We start from the raw sequence: 22,094 nt of genomic DNA, 5'->3' as shown, positions 1-22,094 counted from the left end.
GACGCCCTCAGAGAAGCCCAACTTCCAGCCCCATCCCCCACTCTTCTTCTGCCTCCCCTTTCAGATAACCATTCTAATTAATTTTCGGTTCCTTCTCCCCTCGTTTTGGAGCACACACAGCCATGACCCCTGTCCCTGCCGGCTCGCAGTGCCCCGAGCCTGCCCACTGGGCTCCCCACGTGAAATCCTTCAACGCAGGCCGAGCACCAGTGCCTCTGAGGAGGTCACAAACCGTGGTACTCCAGGGAGAGGGTGATGGCTTAGGTCAATGTCTGTCCTGCTCATGGAGCTTGAGTGCCCACCGTAGAAACCATCCCTCCTGCCCCATCTCTGCACCCCAGGCCTCAGCCCCATGCCTGGCACGCGGCAGGTGCTTTAGGAAGCTTGGATAAATGAAAAGGAAGATTTCTTCTTCTTCTTTTTTTTTTTTTTAAGATTTTATTTATTTATTTGAGAGAGAGAATGCACACAAGCAGGGGGGAGGGCAGAGGGAGAGGCAGGCTCCCTGCTGAGCAGGAGCCCCATGCGGGACACGATTCCAGGACCCTGAGATCATGGCCTGAGCTGAAGGCAGACACTTAACGACTGAGCCGCCCAGGCATCCTGAAAGGGAAGACTTCTGTAGCTAAAACAGCTCGGATACCAAAGACCTGCTTCAGATCCTGGCTCCACCGTCTTCTACCCTGGAATTGGCGGGCGCGTCACCCGGCTGTCCCCCATCTTGGCTTCCGTTTCAATAAACTGGGGGAAATGCAGCTTCTCTGAGGACTGCCCGAGCGGTGAATGAAGTCAGAGGTGATGGATGACAGCGTGGGGGAACAAAGCCAGTAAAGAGCAGACAAAGGAACTGGGAAGAACATGGTGGGGGGCTGGGCCGGAGAGGGGGGAAGCGAAGCCGCGGTGGCGAGAAAGGGCCTCCGTCAGAAACATGCATCGGTGCACTCAGACCATGGCGATCATAGCGGTGACCGATTGTGACCGTGAGCCGCAGAACTGGACCTTGAACCCGGCTCTAGTGACAAGGCCCAGCCACCATCTGACCCACGAGGATGAGACGTGCAGGGAGGTCCTCTCTGCTCTCCTGCCCTCTCCTCCCCGTCTGTCCGTCTGTCCTGCGAGCCCGGGGTCCTACTCCTCTGTTCTTCCTTTGCTCGCCCAGCCCGGCCCAGGCTCCAGACCTCGCCACCAGCAAGTTGCAAGGTAAGACTCTCTTTCCTTCTTCCTAAACTTGGTTCTGGAACCCTTCCCACCTCGATCCCTGTCCCATCCCCGGTGTCCCTGGGCGGAGGACAAAGAAGGCATATTTGAAGTGGTACAGAAGGAACAGAAAAGAGAAATGTTCAAATGACCAATTCCCAAAGACATTTTATTTCACCTAAATCCCACAGGGCAGTCCGGGCTGCTTTGTAATTTACACAGATCAACACGCATGATTCGATAGGAAGATACTTAGGGCTCCATTTCCTTTACATTTCTATTCCAATCAATTCCCATTGGTGTCTTCTAACAAACCCCTTCTCATACCCTTAAACCACCGCATTTCCGCTCAGGGACAGTGGTTTACTCAGTCTTACAGAAACGGGAACAGGAGCCTCGGGGAGGCTGCAATCCCGGCACCGGGTTTCTCGGAGGAGCCGGGGTGGGGGAGGAGCCGGGCAGGGCGTGGGCTCAGAGGAGGGCCCTTTTGTCCTGCACTCCTCCCGCTTCAAGCTCGCCATCTCTAGAATTTGTCTTTCTTGTTCCTCTTTTCAGTAAGTCTTCTCGAGAATTCGAACCATTTGTTGAGCTTTTTTATGTAAAGCTGGAACTCGGGACCTAGATTATACGCTATGAAAAGAAGAGTTCGTGCGGGAAGGTCAGAAGTTTGGTGGTCCTTGTGGGACAGCCAGACACATTCCCCACACCTGTACTAAAGGCGGGGATTTTAGGTTCCTTAGAATGCCGGCCATGTCCTGTCCCACCAGCTTCAAGCACCTTCCCGCTTTCTGAATTTAGGCGTGGAAGCTGCCTTAATCCAAGGGCTGACACATCGGCGGTGGTTCTGCCGCTGGACCTTGGTTTCTCGTGCGATGCTCAGTAGCCCTTACCTTAAGGGGACTTGCATGTTTTCTAATAAATGAATTGCAAGACATCTATATTTGGTCATTATCTTGCTTTTGTAATCTTGCTTCTTTGCCAGGTCATTTCTTATTGCTGGGGTGACCATATTAACCCAGTGGGGATGGGTTCAATGGAACTAGGAGGCATCAGGTGCGTGACACAACCGGGCTGGCCAGAGACCAGCGCTGCTACCTAGAAGGCTGGGTCTGAGGGCAGGGGGAGCAAAATGGTGCTCAGTTCTCTTAGCAGCAAAGGGAGGCTGTCGCTCCGGTCCCCTGACTGCAAGTGGGGGACGAGGCCTTCTTCTTATCTCCTGGGAGCTGAAGTAATAACCCTAATCGGTGAGTCTCAGAAGGGTGGGCACAGAGGACACCCAGGTGAACTGCAGCATGGGGCATCTGGGTCGGAGAGGCGGAAATCTAGACCATCTCTGTGTTTCCTCCTGAGCGTGAATTGAAGCGACACTCCCCCCCCGCCCCTTGTGGAAGGAGCATTTGGGGTGTGGCATAGGGGAAACTATGCAATCTGTACCTGTCTACTGCAAGAGCCATGGGACATTTCATCAGGGAAAAGGGGACATGGCAGGATTAGAACAAGGAGGTAGATCAGGGGGTCTGTGTCCCTTCAGCCAGGCTGCTAGCATTTGGACCTAGTTAAGAGGATGTCATCCTTTGGGGAAGGAATTGGTACTGTTATTATGGTATATAATGTAATACGGGGAAATGATCATTATGACAGGTGTCCTTTTTCCTCTGTTGGTATTGCTGGAGGAGCAAACAAATGCAAGAGGAAATAATCAATGAGCCAGGAAGGAAGGATGGGGAGAGAATCACAAATGGGCCTTTGTTGATGGGGAGGCGGGGAGCCTGTCTGGAGATTTAAAGGTTTTGAAAGATATGTATAATCAGTGGGGGTCATACTGAGTGGGCAATATTGACTGGAATCAATTCTATCGTATTCGAGGATGTTAAGGTCTCAGGAATGTTTAGCAGAAACAGACTGTAAAGACAATGAATTCAGGGAATGTGTATAGCTCACCCTAATTTTACAGAGAAACGGGCAAAATAAAGATGGGGAAATTGCAGAATATTTGCATTCTTGCAACCACATTAATAAGGTGAGCCAAGAAGCCTGACCCAGTGTGTTAGAGGGTCCCGGGGAGGCTGGACTGGTCATACCTACTTCCAGCACCCTGGTGTCTGGGGCATGATCCCCAAGAAAATGTAGTAAACAATACATGCTCTAGTTAACACCACCTTGAGGAGATGTGTGGAAATTGGGGATGGGCTTGCCTGCACTCTTATGGGAGCGTCAGGATGTTGTTAAGCATCTTGCTCTCCTACTGGGTGTCTCTGGCCAAGACCAAGTAGGTAATAAATCATGTAACTGTCCATCCTCGTGGTCTCCTCTGTTCTACTCACTGGCATCACTGCCTGGACTGGGAAGATGAGCCACCTCCTTTGCCCACACATCCGCTGTACGGATTGGCCCATCTGAGCCTCCTGCCCTTTAGATGACTGTCCCTCCCCTACTATTGCCAGAAGACATGCATCCACCCAGAGAAGGAAGAAAACAGGACTCAAGGAATCGCAAAGGATAAATAAGAGTTGATCTTACGTAGGTGAGGGAAATTCATGAGGTTGGTTTCCACCACTCTGTTGTTCAGGGGCTGGATGCTCCGGTAGTCATTGTGGAGGGTCTTGTTGTGGTGATCCAATATGGAGTTTTCTAGCTTCCAAATCTACAGGCCACATGAAGTGGATTATGGAGGGGAAGAGGTACTGGGTGGTTTTAAGGAGCATAGTTTATTGGGTTTATTTCTATAACCCTGATAAAGTGAGTATGAGAAGATCTCAAGTTCTGCTCCATGGCAACAGAGCATCCACCCACCCAGCCACCCCGCCATCCACCCAGCCACCCATTCATTCTTCCAACCATCTCTTGGTCACCAGTAGAAAGGAGAAAAAGAAGCAAATAGATTTGTGGGTGGGTATCTTTGAATAGGGTTCTTTCCACCTTTTCCTGCATTGGGGAAATGGAAATTTAAAGAAAAAGATCTACTTGTTCCTGAGGAAGAACATGACCCAGAAGGAAATGCCAGCTTTTCCTCTGCCACCTCAGTTACGTTTGTCCTTTCCCTAAGGCAACAAATATTTACTGTGCACCCATGCTATGCTGGGGAACCAAAGGTGGCTGACACAGCTCTTCTCCTCAAAGGACTGCAGGCCGGCTAGCATATTAAAGAGCTAACAATGTCAGCTCTTTGTTCTGTCCATCAAGGGCCTAGAACGTTACCTGGAGGGAGCATCCGCTCAGCAAATGTTTGCCTTCGCGATGCAGCCCTTCTTCTCTGACCCGGGTCAGGTCCCAGTCCTTTGGCTGCATCCAAGGTCCCAGGGTTCCCTGGATTCCCTGATGCCTCAACTTGCCCATCTCTGTCCAAGCACTAGTAAGGTCACCCAGGCCAGGAGGGGTGAGGCAGAGCAGTCCCGGGGCAGGAAAGCAGCTGGGAGCCCGGGTGCTGGCACTAAGGTGAGAGGTAGTGAAGCGCTCTCGTCAGCCAGGCAGTCAGAAGGGGACCTGCGGAGGCAGGGCGGGGGCCTTACCTGTGCTCTGGAGAGCGGCACGTGATGGGCCAGCACAAACCAGTGGACGTTCTCAGTGCAGGGAGGAGTGGTGAGTGACCCATTGTAGCTGTAGTAGTGCTGGATGTCCCCGGGGAGCATGTGCAGAATGTCAAGGTCACTCAGAACCGTGCTTTGTCCTAACAGAGGGGACAAAGGATAAAGGAATGTGAGGGGCCACTGGTGCCCCTTGGGGGACAGCTCAGGCTCAGACCGCCCCAAGTTTGAATCTTCTGAGTCACCGGAACACAGAGGCTGATCGTTTGAAGCATTTCCCCAGTCTGCTGCTTCCTAGAAGGGGGTAAGAGCAAACACTCTGGGGAGAGACCCACTCAGATACCTCCTCCTGGCTGTCACCTCCTCCTGGCTGTCACCCTCAAGGGAATGTTCAATAGGATTCCTACAAGGATAAGGGGGGAGGGGTGTGCTTATAAAGTCTGGTCATTGAACTTGAGCTTGGAAAGTCCTCGTGAGCCTAACTGTCATCACAACTGTTGGGCAGAAGATATGCTTTATGTTAAATGAGAGAAGAGAATTATGACTGCTAGGGGCTTCCGGATAAGAAATCTCAAAAAAGAACAAAATGTCTTGGTTTTGGCTCACTTAGAAATGAGTGGATAGAGACCTGGGTGGCTCAGTCAGTTAAGGATCTGCCTTTGTCTCAGGTCATGATCCGGGGGTCCTGGGATGGAGCCCCGCATCCGGGCTCCCTGCTCAGCAGGAAGTCTGCTTCTCCTCTGCCCTTCCCCCTTCTTGTGCTCTCTCTTTCTCAAACGAATAAATCTAAAAGAAAGAAAGAAGGGAGGGAGGAAGGAAGGAAGAAAAAAAAAGAAAGAAAGAAATGGCTGTATAGAGATGAGAAAGGCAGACTCAGAACCAAGTGGGGGTTCAGGCACCTGGTCCTGAGCATTTCCTGCCATGGTTCCCGAGAAACCAGGCTCAGCCCCCGGGGGTGGGGGCTCGCGTGGGGAGAGGAGTTTCCACAGGGTGTCCGGAGACTCCCAGCTCAAGTACCCATCACTGCATCTCGAGAATCCCTCTTCCATTCATGTCATGTTTCTGAGCTCCTGAGCTCAGCATGACGCCAACGAAGAAACACAGAGTTGAGTTGAATTTTTTTGCTTTCCCAAAAATGCACTTTGCATTCTTTTGATGGCAAAGAGGTTACAGCTTTTACGTAGACATAAATAGACTCGCTAAACCAAGGTGTCAGAGTCTGGTAGTGGAAAATCCCATGAATAGGCTAAAAAAAAATTCTAAATTTTAGTGTTATTGGAAGAGCTTCCAGATACAACCTTCTAAAGGGCTCTCGAGCATAGATTTAGCTTCATCCCTGTAATATAGTTAAGTGAGTCAAGAATTCCAGGACCATGGTGCAGCCACTAGGGAAAGCAATGTGATGGCAGCTTTAAGAATTAACCCTTGAGGGGCGCCTGGGTGGCTCAGTGGGTTAAGCCGCTGCCTTCGGCTCAGGTCATGATCTCAGGGTCCTGGGATCGAGTCCCGCATCGGGCTCTCTGCTCAGCAGAGAGCCTGCTTCCCTCTCTCTCTCTGCCTGCCTCTCCTTCTACTTGTGATTTCTCTCTGTCAAATAAATAAATAAAATCTTTAAAAAAAAAAAAAAGAATTAACCCTTGAATTACCATATGACCCAGCAATCCTGCTTCTCAGCTTGCACACAAGAGGACTGAAATCAGGGAGGTGAAAACAGTAAGACGCGCTGACGGTTTGGATGTGAGGGATAATGGAAAGTGGAAAACTGAGAATGATTCTGGGAGGGGTGCCTGGCTGGCTCAGTTTGTAGAACACGCAACTCTTGATCTCAGGGTCATGAGTTCAAACCCCACACTGGGGGTGGAGGCCACTTTAAAAGGAATTTTTTTAAGTTAAAAAAAGAAACAAACAAACAGGGATCCTGGGGTATGGGGCTTCAACAGTGGGATGGCTTATGATGCTCTTTGCTGAGATGAGGAAGTCAGTTTAGGGACGAGCCTGGGGGATGGGTGGTAGGGAAGGTTCGGGCCATATTAAATTTTAGATCTGCAGGGCAGTATCAAGCAAGCTGTTGGATAGAAGAATCCAGAGTTGAGAGGGAGGCCAGTGCGGCGAGCAGTATTGACCAGAAGCATCATTTATTGAATTGGAAAAGGAAATGGCTCTGCATCAGTTCGTAGAAACGGAAGGTCTAAGGTCCATGCATTCAAGGAGACGCCTCAGACCACAGGCCTGTGGTTTCTCCTGCTGGCCTTGCTGAGGGTCCGCAAAACAGCCAGCTGGTTCTTGCATCTGCTTTGCCTCCCCTGCCCCGTGGTCCTGTCACTGCATGGAGGACCTCAGATTTTAGGAGTCCACAGCGCAGAGAGGGCAACAGAGGCCATGGGACGGAATGAGGCCCCCTGGAGAAGGCAGAGCCGGCGCCCCCCACCGTGAGAGCAGGAGCAGAAAGAGAGCGCAGCTGGGGGTGAGCCGGAGAGTGGGCAGGAGAGCGAGGTGGGATGGATCGTGGTCTCCAGGTCAACCAAGAGAAAAGAGAAGTGGCCAGGAGATCTAACAGGGCTGACCTTAAAGGGACGGTGGCTGTCAGGGTCAGCCGAGGGTGAGTGAGAAAACGGAACAGGACCACGAGGCAACACATTCAAGGGCGCGTCGGAAGGAAGGAAGGAAGAGGGGAAGACAGCAAGGGGCCGGCTGGGTCCATGAGACTCGTGGGGTGTTAGCAAGGGGCCGGCTGGGTCCGTGAGACTCGTGGGGTGTTAGCAAGGGGCCGGCTGGGTCCGTGAGACTCGTGGGGTGTTAGCAAGGGGCCGGCTGGGTCCGTGAGACTCGTGGGGTGTTAGCAAGGGGCCGGCTGGGTCCGTGAGACTCGTGGGGTGTTAGCAAGGGGCCGGCTGGGTCCGTGAGACTCGTGGGGTGTTAGCAAGGGGCCGGCTGGGTCCGTGAGACTCGTGGGGTGTCAGATGCACGGATCTGTGTGCCGAGCCAGCAGCAGGTGAACAGTAAGAAATGGGGCTGCGGGACAGCAGAGGCGAGCAGGTGGAGGGACCCTAAGCGGGAGGGCCGGTGCGCGCGTGCGGAGGGCCGGGCTCAGTCGGGAGCAGGGACTCTCGCCCACGGCGACAGAGGCAGGGACGTGGAGCTAGGCCGGGGCAGATGGGTTAAGAAGATGAGTGAGGGTCTGACCGCCTTTTAGATAAAGTGGGAATAAGGCATCCGATCCACTCAAGGGGGAAGCTGGGGCGGGGGGCAGAGGGGCTTCGAGGAAGGGGAGGAAACGCGAAATAGCGTTCTGGAGCGGGGGGAAGCAAAGGCCCAGATGAGTGTTTGAGGACTTCCAGGCCGTGTTAATACATGCTCATATTTGTAGCTATGAATAAAAATAACAGTAGTTGGGGGCGCCTGGGTGGCTCAGTGGGTGAAGCGTCTGCCTTCAGCTCAGGTCATGAGCCCTGGGTCCTGGGACTGAGTCCCAAGTCATCAGGCTCCACACTCAGAGGGGAGTCTGCTTCTGCCCCTGCCTCCCCCCATCCCCACTCATGCGCTGGGGAGAACAGAAGGCCCACAGGTCGGAGGTCAAGGGACCCCCTGGATGGGCGGGACTGGAAGTCAGGGACCTGCCGTCTGGGAGGGGTGGCCAAAGTCAGAAGCACAAGCCCAGGGTGTCAAAGCTGATGTGGCTGTGGCTCAGGTCACAGGCCGTAGGGATTGGTGGCCACTCGGACATGAATCCTGCCTTCTGGAGGCAGAGGAGAGGGAGACCAGCCCTGTCCAGGCACAATGATGGGAGGGCGTTCCTTAGCCTGAAGCTAAGGAGGACATCTCTCTCTCTCTCCCCTCCCCCCACCCAGCGCCCAGAGTCATCACTACTCACTGGAGCTAGAGGGGAAGCGAAGATATCCCCTGTCCGTGGTCCCCTGGCTTCCAACCGTGGGAATCAACACATGGGGTTTGTGAACAGGTTTCTCAACGGTGTTTGCAGCCTGAGCCGACAGCAGGAGCCGCTGGCATGAGAGCCCTGGCCCCCTGGCGGGGCCCGTGTGCCCTGCCCCCTGCCGATGTCTCCCTTCCAGGCCCCCCGTTCCTGCCACACGCTCCTGCCGCCGCGGCGGACTTTCCTCACCTGGATACTGGATGTTGTTCAGGTGGGCAATGAAGTTGCTGTAGTAAGTGTTTTCACCGTGATCCTTGACCTGGAGGAAAAACAGCAGTGCATCGAGTGGAAAGGGGACCTCCGTCTGGTAATCCTGGTGTCCCTGTTGACTGCGCAGAGCCCGGGGGCAGGGCGGAGGCAGCCGGTTGGAGTCCCAGCTGTGTGGGGAGAGACTGTCTGGCATTCTTTGCCACCGACTGCCTGGCCTCACTGGTCTCTTCCAGGGAGACAGGACAGAAGCATTGGGACAGCTTCCAGGGAAAGAGCCTTCTCAGGGGTGACCGGTGAGGCCCTCAGGGCATGGCCCAAAGTCACTGTCACCATACCCCCCAGGGACTCTGTTTGGGCAGGGTTCACCTCAGGCCAGGTCCCTGTGATGAGGGGGGCTTGGTCCCCTGTGCTCGGTTCCTCATCCTCGGGACTCCTGCCGGAGCGGGGGACAGCCTCTGTCCAAGCCAAAACTGCTCCAATTCTGCTCCCTGCCAGGTCACCACTGTTTTGTGTGAACGTTGACTCTTCAGAAGTCAGAAAAATTACTTTTGGTGAAAAAGGTGAATTTCAATGGCTCTTTTCAGTCGGTGGTGTTGGTCTAATTCTTCTTCCACTGTGTATGAATTCTGATTTCTTGGATCTATGAATGCCACTCGCTATTTGTTTTGCTAGGTCCCTCATGAATTTTTGTTCCTCTGTTCAGCCTTTTGAGTGAAACAAATACCTTCCAAGCACAATTTAACCATTTTTAAGTATTAATGGTTGTTCTAGTGATTACAGCTGTTCCCCCTTATCTGAAGGGACCCGCAGTGGGTGCCTAAAGCCATGGGTAGCGCCAAACCCTGTAAATACTACATGTTTTCCTATACATACCTGTGGTAAAGTTTAGTGTATGAATTAGACGCAGTAAGAGACCAACAACAATAAACTAATAATCAAATAGAACAATGATAACAGTATACTGAATTAAAAGTTACGTGAATGTGGTCTCTCCCCAAATCTCTTGTTGTACTTCACTCACTCTTCTTGGGATGATGCACTTGATCAATTGCCTGCGTGACAAGGTCACGGGGGTGAATGACGCAGGCACTGTGACCTAGCATTAGGTTCCTGGAGTAAACATCACTAGAAGGAACATCTCCTTCTGGGCTGCACGTGACCACGGGTAACTATCACCCTGGGAAAGGGAAACCAGGGGTAAGGGGGGACTACTGTTCAATATACAACTTATCACAGCCTACCTCCGGTTAGTACTAACTTAATTCCTATAAAATATGGGGACTTTGTTCCAAGCTAGCTCTATTTCTTTCTATTTTCCTCACTTTTGTCATTGACATTACATCTACCTACATCGTAAACTCAACAATAAGTGGTGTAATGATTCCTTTCAACAATCTGATGGGTTTTTTTAAAGAAATCTTTTAAAGACAAGACAAAAACATTTTTAGACGGTCTTTTATAGTTACCATTTCTAGCATTCTTCATTTCTTTCTGCAGATTTGAGTTACTGTTTGATGTCATTGCCTCTCAGCCAGAAGGGTTTTGGGTAATATTTCTTGTAAGACAGATCTGTTAGCAATTATCTCAGTTTTTCTGTATCTGGGAATGCCTTTGTTTCGCCTCATTGTTGAAGGGTGTTAGTTGGATTAGGATTCCTGGTTGACATTCCATGGCTTTCTGATGACTTGTTTCTTTCTTTCTTTCTTTCTTTTTTTTTAAGATTTTATTTATTTATTTGACAGAGATCACAAGTAGTCAGAGAGGCAGGCAGGGAGAGAGGAGGAAGCAGGCTCCCTGCCAAGCAGCAAGCCTGATACAGGACTCGATCCCAGGACCCTGGGATTACGACCTGAGCCGAAAGCAGAGGCCCTAACCCACTAAGCCACCCAGGGGCCCTGATGACTTGTTTCTAATGAGAAGTTGGCTGTTAGTTGTACGTCAGTATCCTATTTATAAAAAGTCCTTTTGTCTTGTTGATTTCAACAGTTTGACTCTGATCAGACAAGGGCTTTGTTCAGTTTCCCAGTTTGTAAATTTTTTTTTTCCCACCAAATTTGGGGGAAAATGGGACCATTATTTCTTCCATTTTTTTTCTTTCACTTTCTTTCTCCTCTCCCAGATTGCCACTATGTATATGTTGGGCTGTGTGATCTTGTTCCCATGAATCTCTAAGGCTTTGTTCATTTTTCTTCAGTCCTTTTCCTTTGTTCCTCTTTGATTTATCTGCAAATGTACTGACTCCTTCTGCTGTCTCATCTCTGCTTTGAGACCATGTCGTGAATTTTTCATTTTATTTATTATATTTTTCAACTCTAGACTTTCCACTTGTGCATTTTTGTCATTTCTGTTTCCCTTTTTTGAGTCATTGTCATTATACTTTCCTTTAATTCTTTGAACACAATTTCTTTTAAGTCCTTAAACATGTTTATGATGGTTGTTGGGAAAATCCTATCTGATAAGTCCCTGAGTCCACCAGAGTCATTACCTGTTGGCTGTTGTTTTTTCTCTTAAATGTGGATCATATTTTCCTATTTCTTTGCATGTCCAACTTTTTTTTTTTGAAAACTGAACATTTAAGTAATATAGGATGTAAATATGATTTCTGATTTTTAAAAAATTCTTTTGTTGGTTTGTGTATCCGTTTAGGAATTTCTTCCACTTCATCTGCAAGATGGGTCTCCCCAGCCACACACAGCAGCTGATGTCTTGGCTCTGTTCTTAAATCTTATTCCTAGGGCCCTCTAGGAACTACCTATATGGTCAACATAGCTTTGTGGTCAGTCAACGATTTTAGCAGAAGTTATTGTTACCCCTCAAGCCCATCATGTTTGCACCCTCTGCTGCTGGATCTGGATGAGCTGCAAAACACATCCAGAGGTCAGCCACTTAGCAGGTCAGCCACAACTTTCACTTTCTATTACCTTTACTGATAGATCCTGGGGCATGGGCTTTCAACTCACACTCCAAATCAAGTGAGTCATCCACCTCTAGGCAGTAAGATTGCTGGGTTCCCTGTCCAGCCTGCTCCAGGAAAAAGACCTTGCTGACGAAGCTGGAGGTTGGGGCTAGGAAGAGCCCCACTGTTCTAACTCAAAATTCTAGCCACTTTTCACAAACAAATGCCTCGATTTGTTGTTTGACTTTGGTCCAGTTCCAGAACAGAGATATGGTTGGTTTTGGCCATTTTATCCAACTTAGCACTTGTTTGGGGAGACTGAACTCATGACCATTTCCCGCCACCTAGCTGCAGGTCCCACCCTCCAGACCTTCTGAGAAAAGCAGAAAAGCAGGTGTTGATTTACCTGGCAGGTGGCCAGCTTCCCCTTCCCCTCCAGCCAGTTTATGTTTGGCCAACCACGCTGTGATCCCAGCTCCTTTAAATCAGTTGTCGCACTCACCCAAGATCCCCGGGGCTGGGGACACAGAGGGAACACAGTGTCTGTGAACAGGGGCTTCACTGAGTCAGAGTTGTTTAAGGACGGTGAGTTCAGTAGCAGATGAGGAGGGAAGACCCTTTGTCTACACCTGATGCGACACCAGTCTCTGATGTCACATGTGTCACTTCAGCCTACCTCAATGAGGGCTGCCAGCACAGCCAAGCCGTCTGGTTCACTCTGCGCTCTGTCGTAGCTCTCGTATTTGGAATTGTAGTGAACAATGTGAATCTGTGGGAGCAAGAAAGGTTAAGTCAAGGGCGGTCCCTACAGACTTCGTGAGCTTCAGGTGTTCAGGGAAGAATGAAGAGAAAGGTGCTCTCTACCCAAAGCCTCAGCTTGTCCCTCCTAAACAACTCTGACCTCCTTCCCTCTGGGTCTGAGATCCATCAAGACCAGGAAGTTCTCCAATGAGTGGGATTCTGGGGAGATGGCAATTCAAGGACATTTCCCTGACCCCACCCTCCAGGCAGATGAGCTGGCAGTGTCCGGAGGGCTCGTCTGAGGTCACTGGGTTCTCCTGTGATCTCCCAGGGGTGGGCATGAGATACCTTGCTCTGGAGGACACTGTAAACCATGGTCATCTTAAGGACAGATCTATGCAAGAGAGAGAACCCTGAAAATCTAACACAAAGACATTCAGCTGAAACCAAGAGGGCTTGCCCCGTTCTGTGGGCTGTAAACTCCTGCCTTGCACTGTGCTTTCTGTGAGAGCGGGGACCCTGCTTGAATCCCTGACACATATCAGAGATCACTAAATGGTTGTGAATGAATGAAAAAAAAAATCAACTTAGGGTGACTGGACAGTCACCATGCAGTCTCTTTGGCTGTTTTCATAAGGAAAGTGACTGTGGGATTGGAAAGAAGAAAGAGGCTGGGGTCCCCAGAGTACCTCCGCCACAAATCGGATGCCATCGATGGTGTGCTCAGAGCCCCTGATCTCTGAGGACGCTCCACCCCAGTGGAAATGCATCTGCTCGGCTGTGTACTGGGTGCCGTCGGGGGCCGTCATGCGCATGGTCGGAGGCAGGCTGATCTGCACTGGGAGAGAAGACGAGAGAGGGCTGCGGCCGGTGCACACAGACACGAGGGGTCGGGTCTACCGGCCAGGCAGCTCCCCCGCTCCCCTGCACACTCATGGAGCAAGCCAAGACCACGCCGGCTTAGGATGCCCTGAGCAGGGTCGCTCACAGGGAGGAGGTGACCGGCACACAGGGCAGGCTGGGAGAGCCCGGCTGGGCAGGCACCCACATCAGGGTCCTCACCCTTCTACCCAGACTCGGGGGTCAGGGGCAGGACCACCAGGGGAGGGGGTGACAAGGCCAGCTTGTCAGCCCTAGGGAAGGAGGATGCCCTAGAAAATATGACCAGTGGGTGTGGAAACCAGAATCCCGCTCTCAGCTTCTGACCAGTTTTGTGATTTGCCCACAGCATAGGAATAGGAAGGGGGGTTGGGGGACCTCTGGGGACTAGTGTGATGACTTTTATTCCCAGAGCACTGTTTGCGAGGCCAAGTTGAGGTGTTAAATATCATCATCCTGGGTAGCATTTTAAGAATAGCCCAACTGAGCTCCTTGCTCAGTGGGGAGCTGCTTCTCCCTCTGCCCCTCCCCCGGCTCGTGCGCACGCTCTCTCTCTCTCTCTCTCTCTCAAATAAATGAATAAATAAAATGAATGAATGAATAAATAAATAAATAAAAGAACAGCCGACTCCACTCCATAAAACCCCTGTAAGCTTCAGTGTTTTTATGGACAAGGAGGCCAACCTGGGGAGGGGGAAAGCCTTCCTTGCTCAGAGGCACAAGATCACATGGTGGGTGGGGGAGGCAGACCAGGCCAAGAATGGGTCATGGTGGGGACAGGATATCACCTACAGGCTTCCACTTCTCTTTGGAAGACAAGAGATCACATTCTGCAGCAAGTCAGGAAACACACGGACCCCTGGCCTGGGGCTTAACTTGTTCTGATCAGTGGATGCGTTCAAGTGTTAAGTTCTTGCCGCCAAAAATGGGCTACTCTTCCCACTTCCTCCTCCTGCCCGGTGCCCTACAGATTGGCCCCAGGGAGGTCCCTCTGGTCACCTAGCTGCTGTTTGCTTCAACGGTTCAAGCCTCAGAGACATTTGAACATTCTGAAATGAGCCAGGGAAAAGGGAGACTCCAGAGGGCGAGAGAAGAGAGTGACCTAGGAAAAGATCTATGAGGATGTACATAATTTAGGTCTGGGACAAGGACAAGCAGCATCTATTCTGTTAGCCGGGTCTTCCTATTGAAAGTCATCGAAGAGAGGCGCCTGGGCGCCTCAGTCATTAGGCATCTGCCTTCGGCTCGAGTCATGATCGCAGGGCCCTGGGGTCGAGCCCACGTCAGGCTCCCTGCTCAGCGGTGAGTCTGTTTCTCCTGCTGCTGCTCCACCTGCTTGTGCTCTCCCCCACCCCTCTCTTTCTCAAGTAAATAAGTAAAATCTTTAAAAAAATAAATAAAAACTTCTATCTTGTAAAAGACACTATGAGGAGACTTAGAAGATAAGCTTCAGACTAGGAGAAGATATTTGCAAAAGACGCATCTGATGAAGGACTCCTAGCCGAAATGTACAAAGAACCCTTTAACACTCAACAATAAGAAAACAACCAACCTGATTTAAAAAAAAATGGGCTGGAAACCTTAGCAAACACCTCACCAAAGACACACAGACTGCAAATAAGCAGGTTCAGGGAGACTCCACGTTGTAGGTCATCGGGGAAATACAAATGAGCAACAGTGAGATACACGTGCACTTATCAGAACAGCCCAAATCCAGGACACTGACTACAGCAAATGCTGGGAGGGCGCGGCGGGCAGGAGCTCGCGCAGGGCGTGTGGGGGTGCGACATGGTGCGGTCCCTTTGGAAGACAAAGCTAAACGCAGCCGTACCATCACGTTCATTGGTCTTTACCCAGTGGTAAAACCAAACTCTGCACCTGGATGTCTATGACAGCTTTATTCGTAATTACTGAATGATGAACTTGAAAGTGGCCAAGATGCCCGTTCAGTAGGTGAATGGATAAACTGTGGTCTATCCAGACAACGGAATATTATTCAACGCTAAAAAGAAACGAGCTATTGGGTGCCTGGGTGGCTCAGTGGGTTAAGCCTCTGCCTTCAGCTCAGGTCATGATCCCAGGGTCCTGGGATCGAGCCCCGCATCGGGCTCTCTGCTCAGCAGGGAGCCCTCTTCCCTTCTCTCTCTCTGCCTGTTTCTCTGCCTACTTGTGATCTCTCTCTCTCTGTCAAATGAATAAATAATCTTAAAAAAAAAAAAAAGAAAGAAATCAGTTATCAAGCCATGAAGAGACATGGAAGAACCTTAAATGCATTACTAAGTGAAAGAAGCCAATCTGAGAAGGCCACCTACTATGTAATTCCAACTCTGTGACATTCTGGAAAAGTCCAAACTACGGAGACAATCAAAAGGTCTGTGGCTGCTGGGGTAGAGGGGGAGATAAACAGGCAGAGCACAGGGGACAATTAGGGCCATGAAAACACTGTGTATGATTCTGTAACAATGGATACTGTCATTCTCATTGGTTCAAACCCATAGAATGTGTAAGTTAAGAACGACCGGGGCACCTGGGTGACTCAGTGGGTTAAAGCCTCTGCCTTCAGCTCGGGTCATGATCCTGGGATCCTGAGATCGAGCCCCACATCAGGCTTTCTGCTTGGTGGGGAGCCTGCTTCCCCCCATCTCTCTGTCTGCCTCTCTGTCCACTTGTGATCTCTTTCTGTCAAATAAATAAACAAAATCTTTAAAAAAAAAAAAAGAAAGAAAGAAAGAAGAAAGAAAAGAATGACCCCTAAGGCAAACTCTGGACCAAATTATACTGTGTCAAGGTAGAGTCATCCTTGATTTAAAAAAAAAAAAAAAAAAGTATTTTTCTGGGGGACCTGCATGGCTCAGTTGGTTAAGCAACTGACTTTTGATTTTGGCTCTGGTCATGATCTTGGGGTTGTGAGATGGAGCCCCATATGGGGCTCCATGCTCAGCCCTGAGTCTGCTTGAGATTCTTTCTCCCTCTCCCTCTGCCCCTCCCTCTGCTCACTCTCTAAATAAATAAAGAAATAAAATCTTTTAAAAATATATCATTCGGGGCGCCTGGGTGGCTCAGTAGGTTAAGCCTCTGCTTTCAGCTCAGGTCATGATCCCAGGGTCCTGGGATCGAGTCCCACATCGGACTCTCTGCTTCAGCAGGGAGCCTGCTTCCCCCCCCCCCCCTCTGCCTGCCTCTCTGCCTAGTTGTGATCTCTGTCAAATAAATAAATAAAATATTTAAAAAAAAAAATATATATATATATCATTCGGGCACCTGGGTGGCTCAGTTGGTTGAGCAGCTGCCTTTGGCTCAGGTCATGATCCTGGACTTCCAGGATCGAGTCCCGCATCGGGCTCCCAGCTCCTTGGGGAGTCTGCTTCTCCCTCTGATCTTCTCCTCTCTCATGCTCTCTCTCACTCATTCTCTTTCAAATAAATATATAAAATCTTTAAAAATAAATAAATAAAAATAAAAATATATCATTCTGGTAAGTAATATGGATAATGTATGTGGAGGCAGAGGGTATATGAGAAGTCTCTGCATTTTCCTCTTCATTTTGCTATGCACCTAAGACTGCTCAAAAAAAAAATGAAGTCAATTAAAAATACATGTATACAAGTCCGTATATACGTACATATATAAGTGTGTATGTATATCCGTATATATGTACATATATAAATGTGTACATGTATAAGTGTGTGTATGTATATGCATATATGTATATTAGGTTCTAAGATCTAAAAGGTAATAAATGTTTAATCAAAATCAAAAGTAATAAATGTTTAATTATATCGTATCAACTTTCTTGTTAAACTTACTCAACAAAATGTTATCAGATTTGAAAATTGGTTGAGTGGGGTGGTGTTGTTGCCTTTTTCCTTCAGGAGAATTCTTGAAGCTTGGAGCTTGCTGACAATGTAAAGCCAATTGTAAAGAATTCTAAAAATCTTGCAAAATACTTGACATAAAAAAACGTTAAGTAATGGGAGCTGTTTGAGTGCTTTCCCATAGGTTTGACATGATGTCAGGTGGACTGGGGACCCTACAGGCTACCAGCCTCTAGAGAACCCAGTACAGCCCATAGGAGGAAGTTCCAGGGTTTTCTCCAAACTGGGAGGAGGGAGCCGCTGGGACCCCCTGGGAAGCTAGGACCTTCCTAACACTTCCCCTCTCCTGGGTCCTCAGCACAAAGCCCTATCCGGCAGGTCCATGTCACCAGTGGGGGTTTTCAGTCGTTCGATACTTCCGGCTGCCTGTCCTGGTGGGGTCAACCCAGCTTCCTCCCTGCCTTCAGTTGCTACCTGTAGCCCCTCTTCATCGAGGGCAAGGACTGGACGAAGGGCAATTTCAGCGATTGACAATGTTATTTAATTATTACTGTTTTAACAAAGAAAAGGAGTCCTTAAGAAAAAGCCTGAGGTCAAATTCTTAGATTTCAAATACTGAGAACTGCGGGTCTAATTATCCTCTCTTGGAAGAGCCATGACTTAAGGTTCCCCTAATCTGGCCCAACCATTACTGTAATTATTAATGTTCATGTTGGTATGAACCAAAATAAATGTTTATTGAACCAAAAAAACGGGGGAGGGGGTTTGCAATCTGCCAATTTGCTGGAGGCTTCAGAGAGAAACTTTGGAAGTAGGAGCTTGACATTAAAGATAAAATCAGGCTTTCATGAATTATTTGTGGAGTTCAGGGATCCAGGCCACATGTGCCTGAGGGCTTTTATAGCTCTTCACTCTCCTGGGTCTACCAACCCATCAAGGGCAACTGCTTTTATCTTCTCAATTGTGCAAATAGGAGATCTAAATCCTGTGACCCCAGGCACCTATGTGGGTGGGCAGTAAGTCGGCCTAGCCCAGGAGGAAGTGGGGAGGGGGGTGTCCGAGGAGGAGGACAGGGTTGAGGAATCAGACATCCAGGGGCAGGGAGTGGCCTGGGTGCAGCTCAGCCGCCAGAGACCAGGTGACCTTAAGTCCTTCAGCCTCCCAATGTCCTCACCTCCAGCCCTAACAATGACCCCTGCCATGGGTGGGGGTATCATGAGGCTCAGAGGAGAGGGGCCCACTTGGAAAATCAAAAGTATGTTCAGGGGCGCCTGGGTGGCTCCGTGGGTTAAGCCGCTTCTCAGGTCATGATCTCAGGGTCCTGGGATCAGGCTCTCTGCTCAGCAGGGAGCCTGCTTCCCTCTCTCTCTCTCTGCCTGCCTCTCCGTCTACTTGTGATTTCTCTCGGTCAAATAAATAAATAAAATCTTAAAAAAAAAAAAAAGTATGTTCAGTAAACACAAAGCAAGGGTTTTCCAGTTGTCCAGTCCAGGCTTCTGAACTGGGGGTGGTCTACAAGACCCAAGTCAGCCTTTTCCTGTCTGACCTCTACCTCCTCCCTAGAAGAGGACCCATTCAAGGCCCCAAGAGTCTCTTTTTAAAACCTTTGAAGGATGCCTGGGTGGCTCAGTTGATTAAGCATTTGCCTTTGGCTCAGGTCACGATCCCAGAGTCTTGGGATCCAGATCAGGCTCCCTGCTCATCAGGGAGCCTGCTTCTCCCTCTCCCACTCCCCCTGCTTGTGTTCTCGCTCTCTCTGATAAATAAATAAATCTATCTCTAGAAAAATAAATAAAACCTTTGAGAAATCCTGGGCCCTCCTGTCAGGCATTTTGAGCCAATCAGACTCAATGCAGAAAATATGGAAAAATCAGACGAGGGCACAGATCCCCGAGGACAAGCGGGTCCCTGGCGTCAGCGGCACAGACTCCGTGGGCTGCATTTCCCACTGGCGGGGTTGGAGTGAGCTGGGGGAGAGGTCAGCCCGCGGAAGGAAGGATCCAGCCAGGAATTGAGGCCAAAGACTGAGCACCAAACCCCCCCTCCACCCCGTGCAAAGCTTGGCGTGGGGGCCACCACCCGCCTGTGGCCTGCAGCGCCCAGCCTGCACTCTGCATCTCCCTCAGGCTGCTCCGGCATCTGGCACCTGCTGCTGGGGCTGAGTGTGAGGGGACAGCGGCCTGCGACCTGCTCCTTACCTGTGTGGCCGTTGTTGATCATGTGGAACTCGCCCTCCTGGACCCCGTAGCCTGTCAGGTTCAGAGCCTTCAGGGAGGGGTTGTACTGAACTTTTCTCCTCTCCAGGTTGATGGGGGACTGTCTCCTCCCGCCGCAGGTGGGGTACTCCCTTGGCCAATGCAGTTCATCCAGCGCCCCCTCTGTGATAGGAGAGAGCCAAGGGGGTCAGAGTTGGAGGGGCTCAGCGCACCGCAGGGCCTGCCCAGCGGGAGGCCAGGATCAAGGTTAGAGGTCTACCTTCTAGAAAGCAGAGCCTGACCCCTAGAAGTCAGAATCTGCTTCGTAGAACCTGGTGTCTCGGGGACGTGACCCGGATTCCAAACTCCCCTGTTGTCACTGGCACCAAGAACAGTTGGTGTTTGGAAAACAATAAAGGTCTTTAATATATAAATTTTAATATATTTTTATGTTTATATTTTTATATGTATGTTTATAGTAAATATATTGTATATATTATATTAAATCTATTAAATCTATATTTAATATATATAACATATGTTGTATGATTCATATTTTTATATTATATATATTTTATGTAATATATATATTTATACTTTTTAATATTTATATTTATGTAGCTTGGTTTTCCTCTGGAATGGGGATAAATGCACTAGAAGGCTCCTCAGGGCTTGGTGTTACTGAATTACTCTTAGGGGTCCAGTCCCCATGTTCTTCTAATGGCACAGCTTTCCTTCCCCTCTCCCAACAATCATGCAGTGCCCTCTCCCTCTGCAGCACCCCCCCAACTGTTTCCTTGCTCCAGCCCCGTGCGCTGGGTCTCAGTAGGGTAGAGACCCCCAGGTTGCCTACACCTATGGATTCAGGACAAGAAGGTAAAGCATCAGGTTCAAAGATGACCAAAGTGATTAGTTGAAAAAAACCAAAGTAAGGAAATGTCTCATTTTAGAGTGCGTGATCATTCCAGGGAGGAAAGGAAGAAAGCTTGTCGCTATAATGGGCCCACACCTTCGCAGTCGGGAATCCAAGCTCTCCCCCCGTTAGGGAGTAGCTGTATGGCAAATGCCTGGCTTGTTTTAAGGAAGGTGTTTGTTTGGGGACCCCTCACAGTTGCTTGGTTTTGCAATCAACAGAAAAGTCAATTTTTTATTTCTCTGCTCTTCTCGATTTAATCCTACAAACCAGTATTTAAACAATTCTTTCCCAGAGGTGGGATGCCAGGATCAAGGCCGGTGGCCCCGAGCACAGCCCCTGCATGGATCAAGAGGCTTTGGCCTGTGTCCCTAGCTGTGCTGCAGATTTCCCGAGGATTCCTAAAAGGCCTTTGAAGTAGCCTCCCCAAGTGTTGCTGGGCCCCTGACGGCTTTCAGGAAGGCCTGCGGTCTCGTGGGCTGGGCTGAGCCCGAGAAGGACAAGACCTGCCTGTTGGAGTCTTTCTCTTGCTTATCCTTCTGAACCACCCTTCGTACCAATGAGCCGCACGAAGCTGAACTCCAGGGCCTCCACGGCTCTGGCCACGTGTGGCCTCCTCTGCTCCAGAGCAGAGCCATAGGCCACAGCTGACGCCCTGCCCTCTGACGCCGGACTCTCTGAGCCACCCATGATGTCCCTAATTCTGCTGCCCTTAACTCAACAAGACACGCATCCACCATGAATATATGCTTCCCTTGGGGTCCAAAGCTGGTGGGGGCACCGTGGGGAGAGTAAGTCAGTCAGCAGCCCTGAGAGTCCTCCAGAGCCCGATCCCTGGGTGCAGTGTAGGGAAAGGGGGGCAGGGCAGGAGCTCTCTTCACCACCCCATGGGGGGGGTGACTCGGGTCCAGATGTGCAGCTCTGGACCTTAGCAAGGTCATGGCTACTGGGAGGCGGCAGCCCCGGAGGCTGTGCAAAGGTGTTGGGTTCTCAGGAAGTCAGGATGTTCTGGGTAAACTTCCAGAGAGACCATGAACTCTCCAAGAAGAAAACTCCACAAACCCGCGTGCCCTCTGTGAGATGGCAGGGAGCCTGTTCTAGCAACTTCCTCCTCCACTGCAGAGCCCGAGAAAGCAGAGGGCTTTGCAGTCAGTGGCGGCAAGCGGGCTCTCCAACCAGGAGCATGGCCAGGAAAGGTTCTAAGGCAAAAACACCTGCCGGAGAATCTTGGGCACCCCCGACCAAGACCTGGTTGTCCAGGAAGGGAGAGCAAGCTCCCCTTGTCCCCGATTGGAGGTCTGAGTTCCGCACACTCTCTGTAGGCGGACAGGGCAGCTCCCGCAGGGGTGAGGGTGACAAGGAAAGGCACAAACCCAGCGGGTGTAAGGGGGGCGCTTACCTGAGTAGCTCCACTCAGACCCGTGCTGGGCCTGGGCCCCCAGGAAGAGCAGAGCCACCAGAGCCACCAGAGCCATCATGGTGCCACGGGTCTGGAATCGCGCTGATCCTGGGGCGCTCTTCTTTTAAAAGCTCAGAAACTGTAAATAACAATTTACCCAGTCTCGCTGACTGACCCACCCTCCGCTGCGCCCACTAAAACAATAACACCTTCCCACAATGGTCCTTGTGACTCTGGTGACGGGCCAGGTGACGTGCGCTCGCCCAGGCCCGCTGGTGTCATCGCCACGTGTGCTGAGCCCACGCTTGGGGTTGTTCCATGTCCTAACTTATGAAAACTCCCTTGAAGGACCACACAGTGCACCCTTTGTAGATGAGTGCCCACAGGACAGGGG

At 50.3% G+C, this 22,094-nt stretch overlaps 1 protein-coding gene across 1 annotated transcript; it reads right to left on the bottom strand.

Moving 5' to 3' along the window:
* Positions 1-1,339: 1,339 nt before the first annotated feature.
* Positions 1,340-21,885, bottom strand: CA6 (carbonic anhydrase 6). Its single transcript, XM_004768616.3, has 8 exons — positions 21,701-21,885; positions 19,392-19,571; positions 13,189-13,337; positions 12,435-12,527; positions 8,842-8,911; positions 4,707-4,864; positions 3,718-3,841; positions 1,340-1,827 (listed from the first exon to the last, which is right to left on the bottom strand). The coding sequence occupies exons 1-8, from the start codon at positions 21,777-21,779 to the stop codon at positions 1,721-1,723; spliced, it is 960 nt and encodes a 319-aa protein (XP_004768673.1). The 5' UTR covers positions 21,780-21,885; the 3' UTR covers positions 1,340-1,720.
* Positions 21,886-22,094: the final 209 nt, after the last annotated feature.

The sequence above is a fragment of the Mustela putorius genome, unplaced genomic scaffold, assembly GCF_011764305.1.
Source record: "Mustela putorius furo isolate JIRA1106 unplaced genomic scaffold, ASM1176430v1.1 tig00003853_pilon_pilon_pilon, whole genome shotgun sequence".
Taxonomy (NCBI): Eukaryota; Metazoa; Chordata; class Mammalia; order Carnivora; family Mustelidae; genus Mustela; species Mustela putorius.
This window is presented reverse-complemented; position numbering and strand designations above follow the sequence as displayed.

Coding starts and splice junctions, on each gene's coding strand:
- CA6 (XM_004768616.3), bottom strand. CDS start 21,779: ATGATGGCTCTGGTGGCTCTGGTGGCTCTGCTCTTCCTGGGGGCCCAG. Junction 12,528..13,188: donor GCATCCGATTTGTGGCGGAG/GTACTCTGGGGA, acceptor TTGCTCCCACAG/ATTCACATTGTTCACTACAA. Junction 3,842..4,706: donor TGCCGCTCTCCAGAGCACAG/GTAAGGCCCCCG, acceptor TGTGGCCTGTAG/ATTTGGAAGCTAGAAAACTC.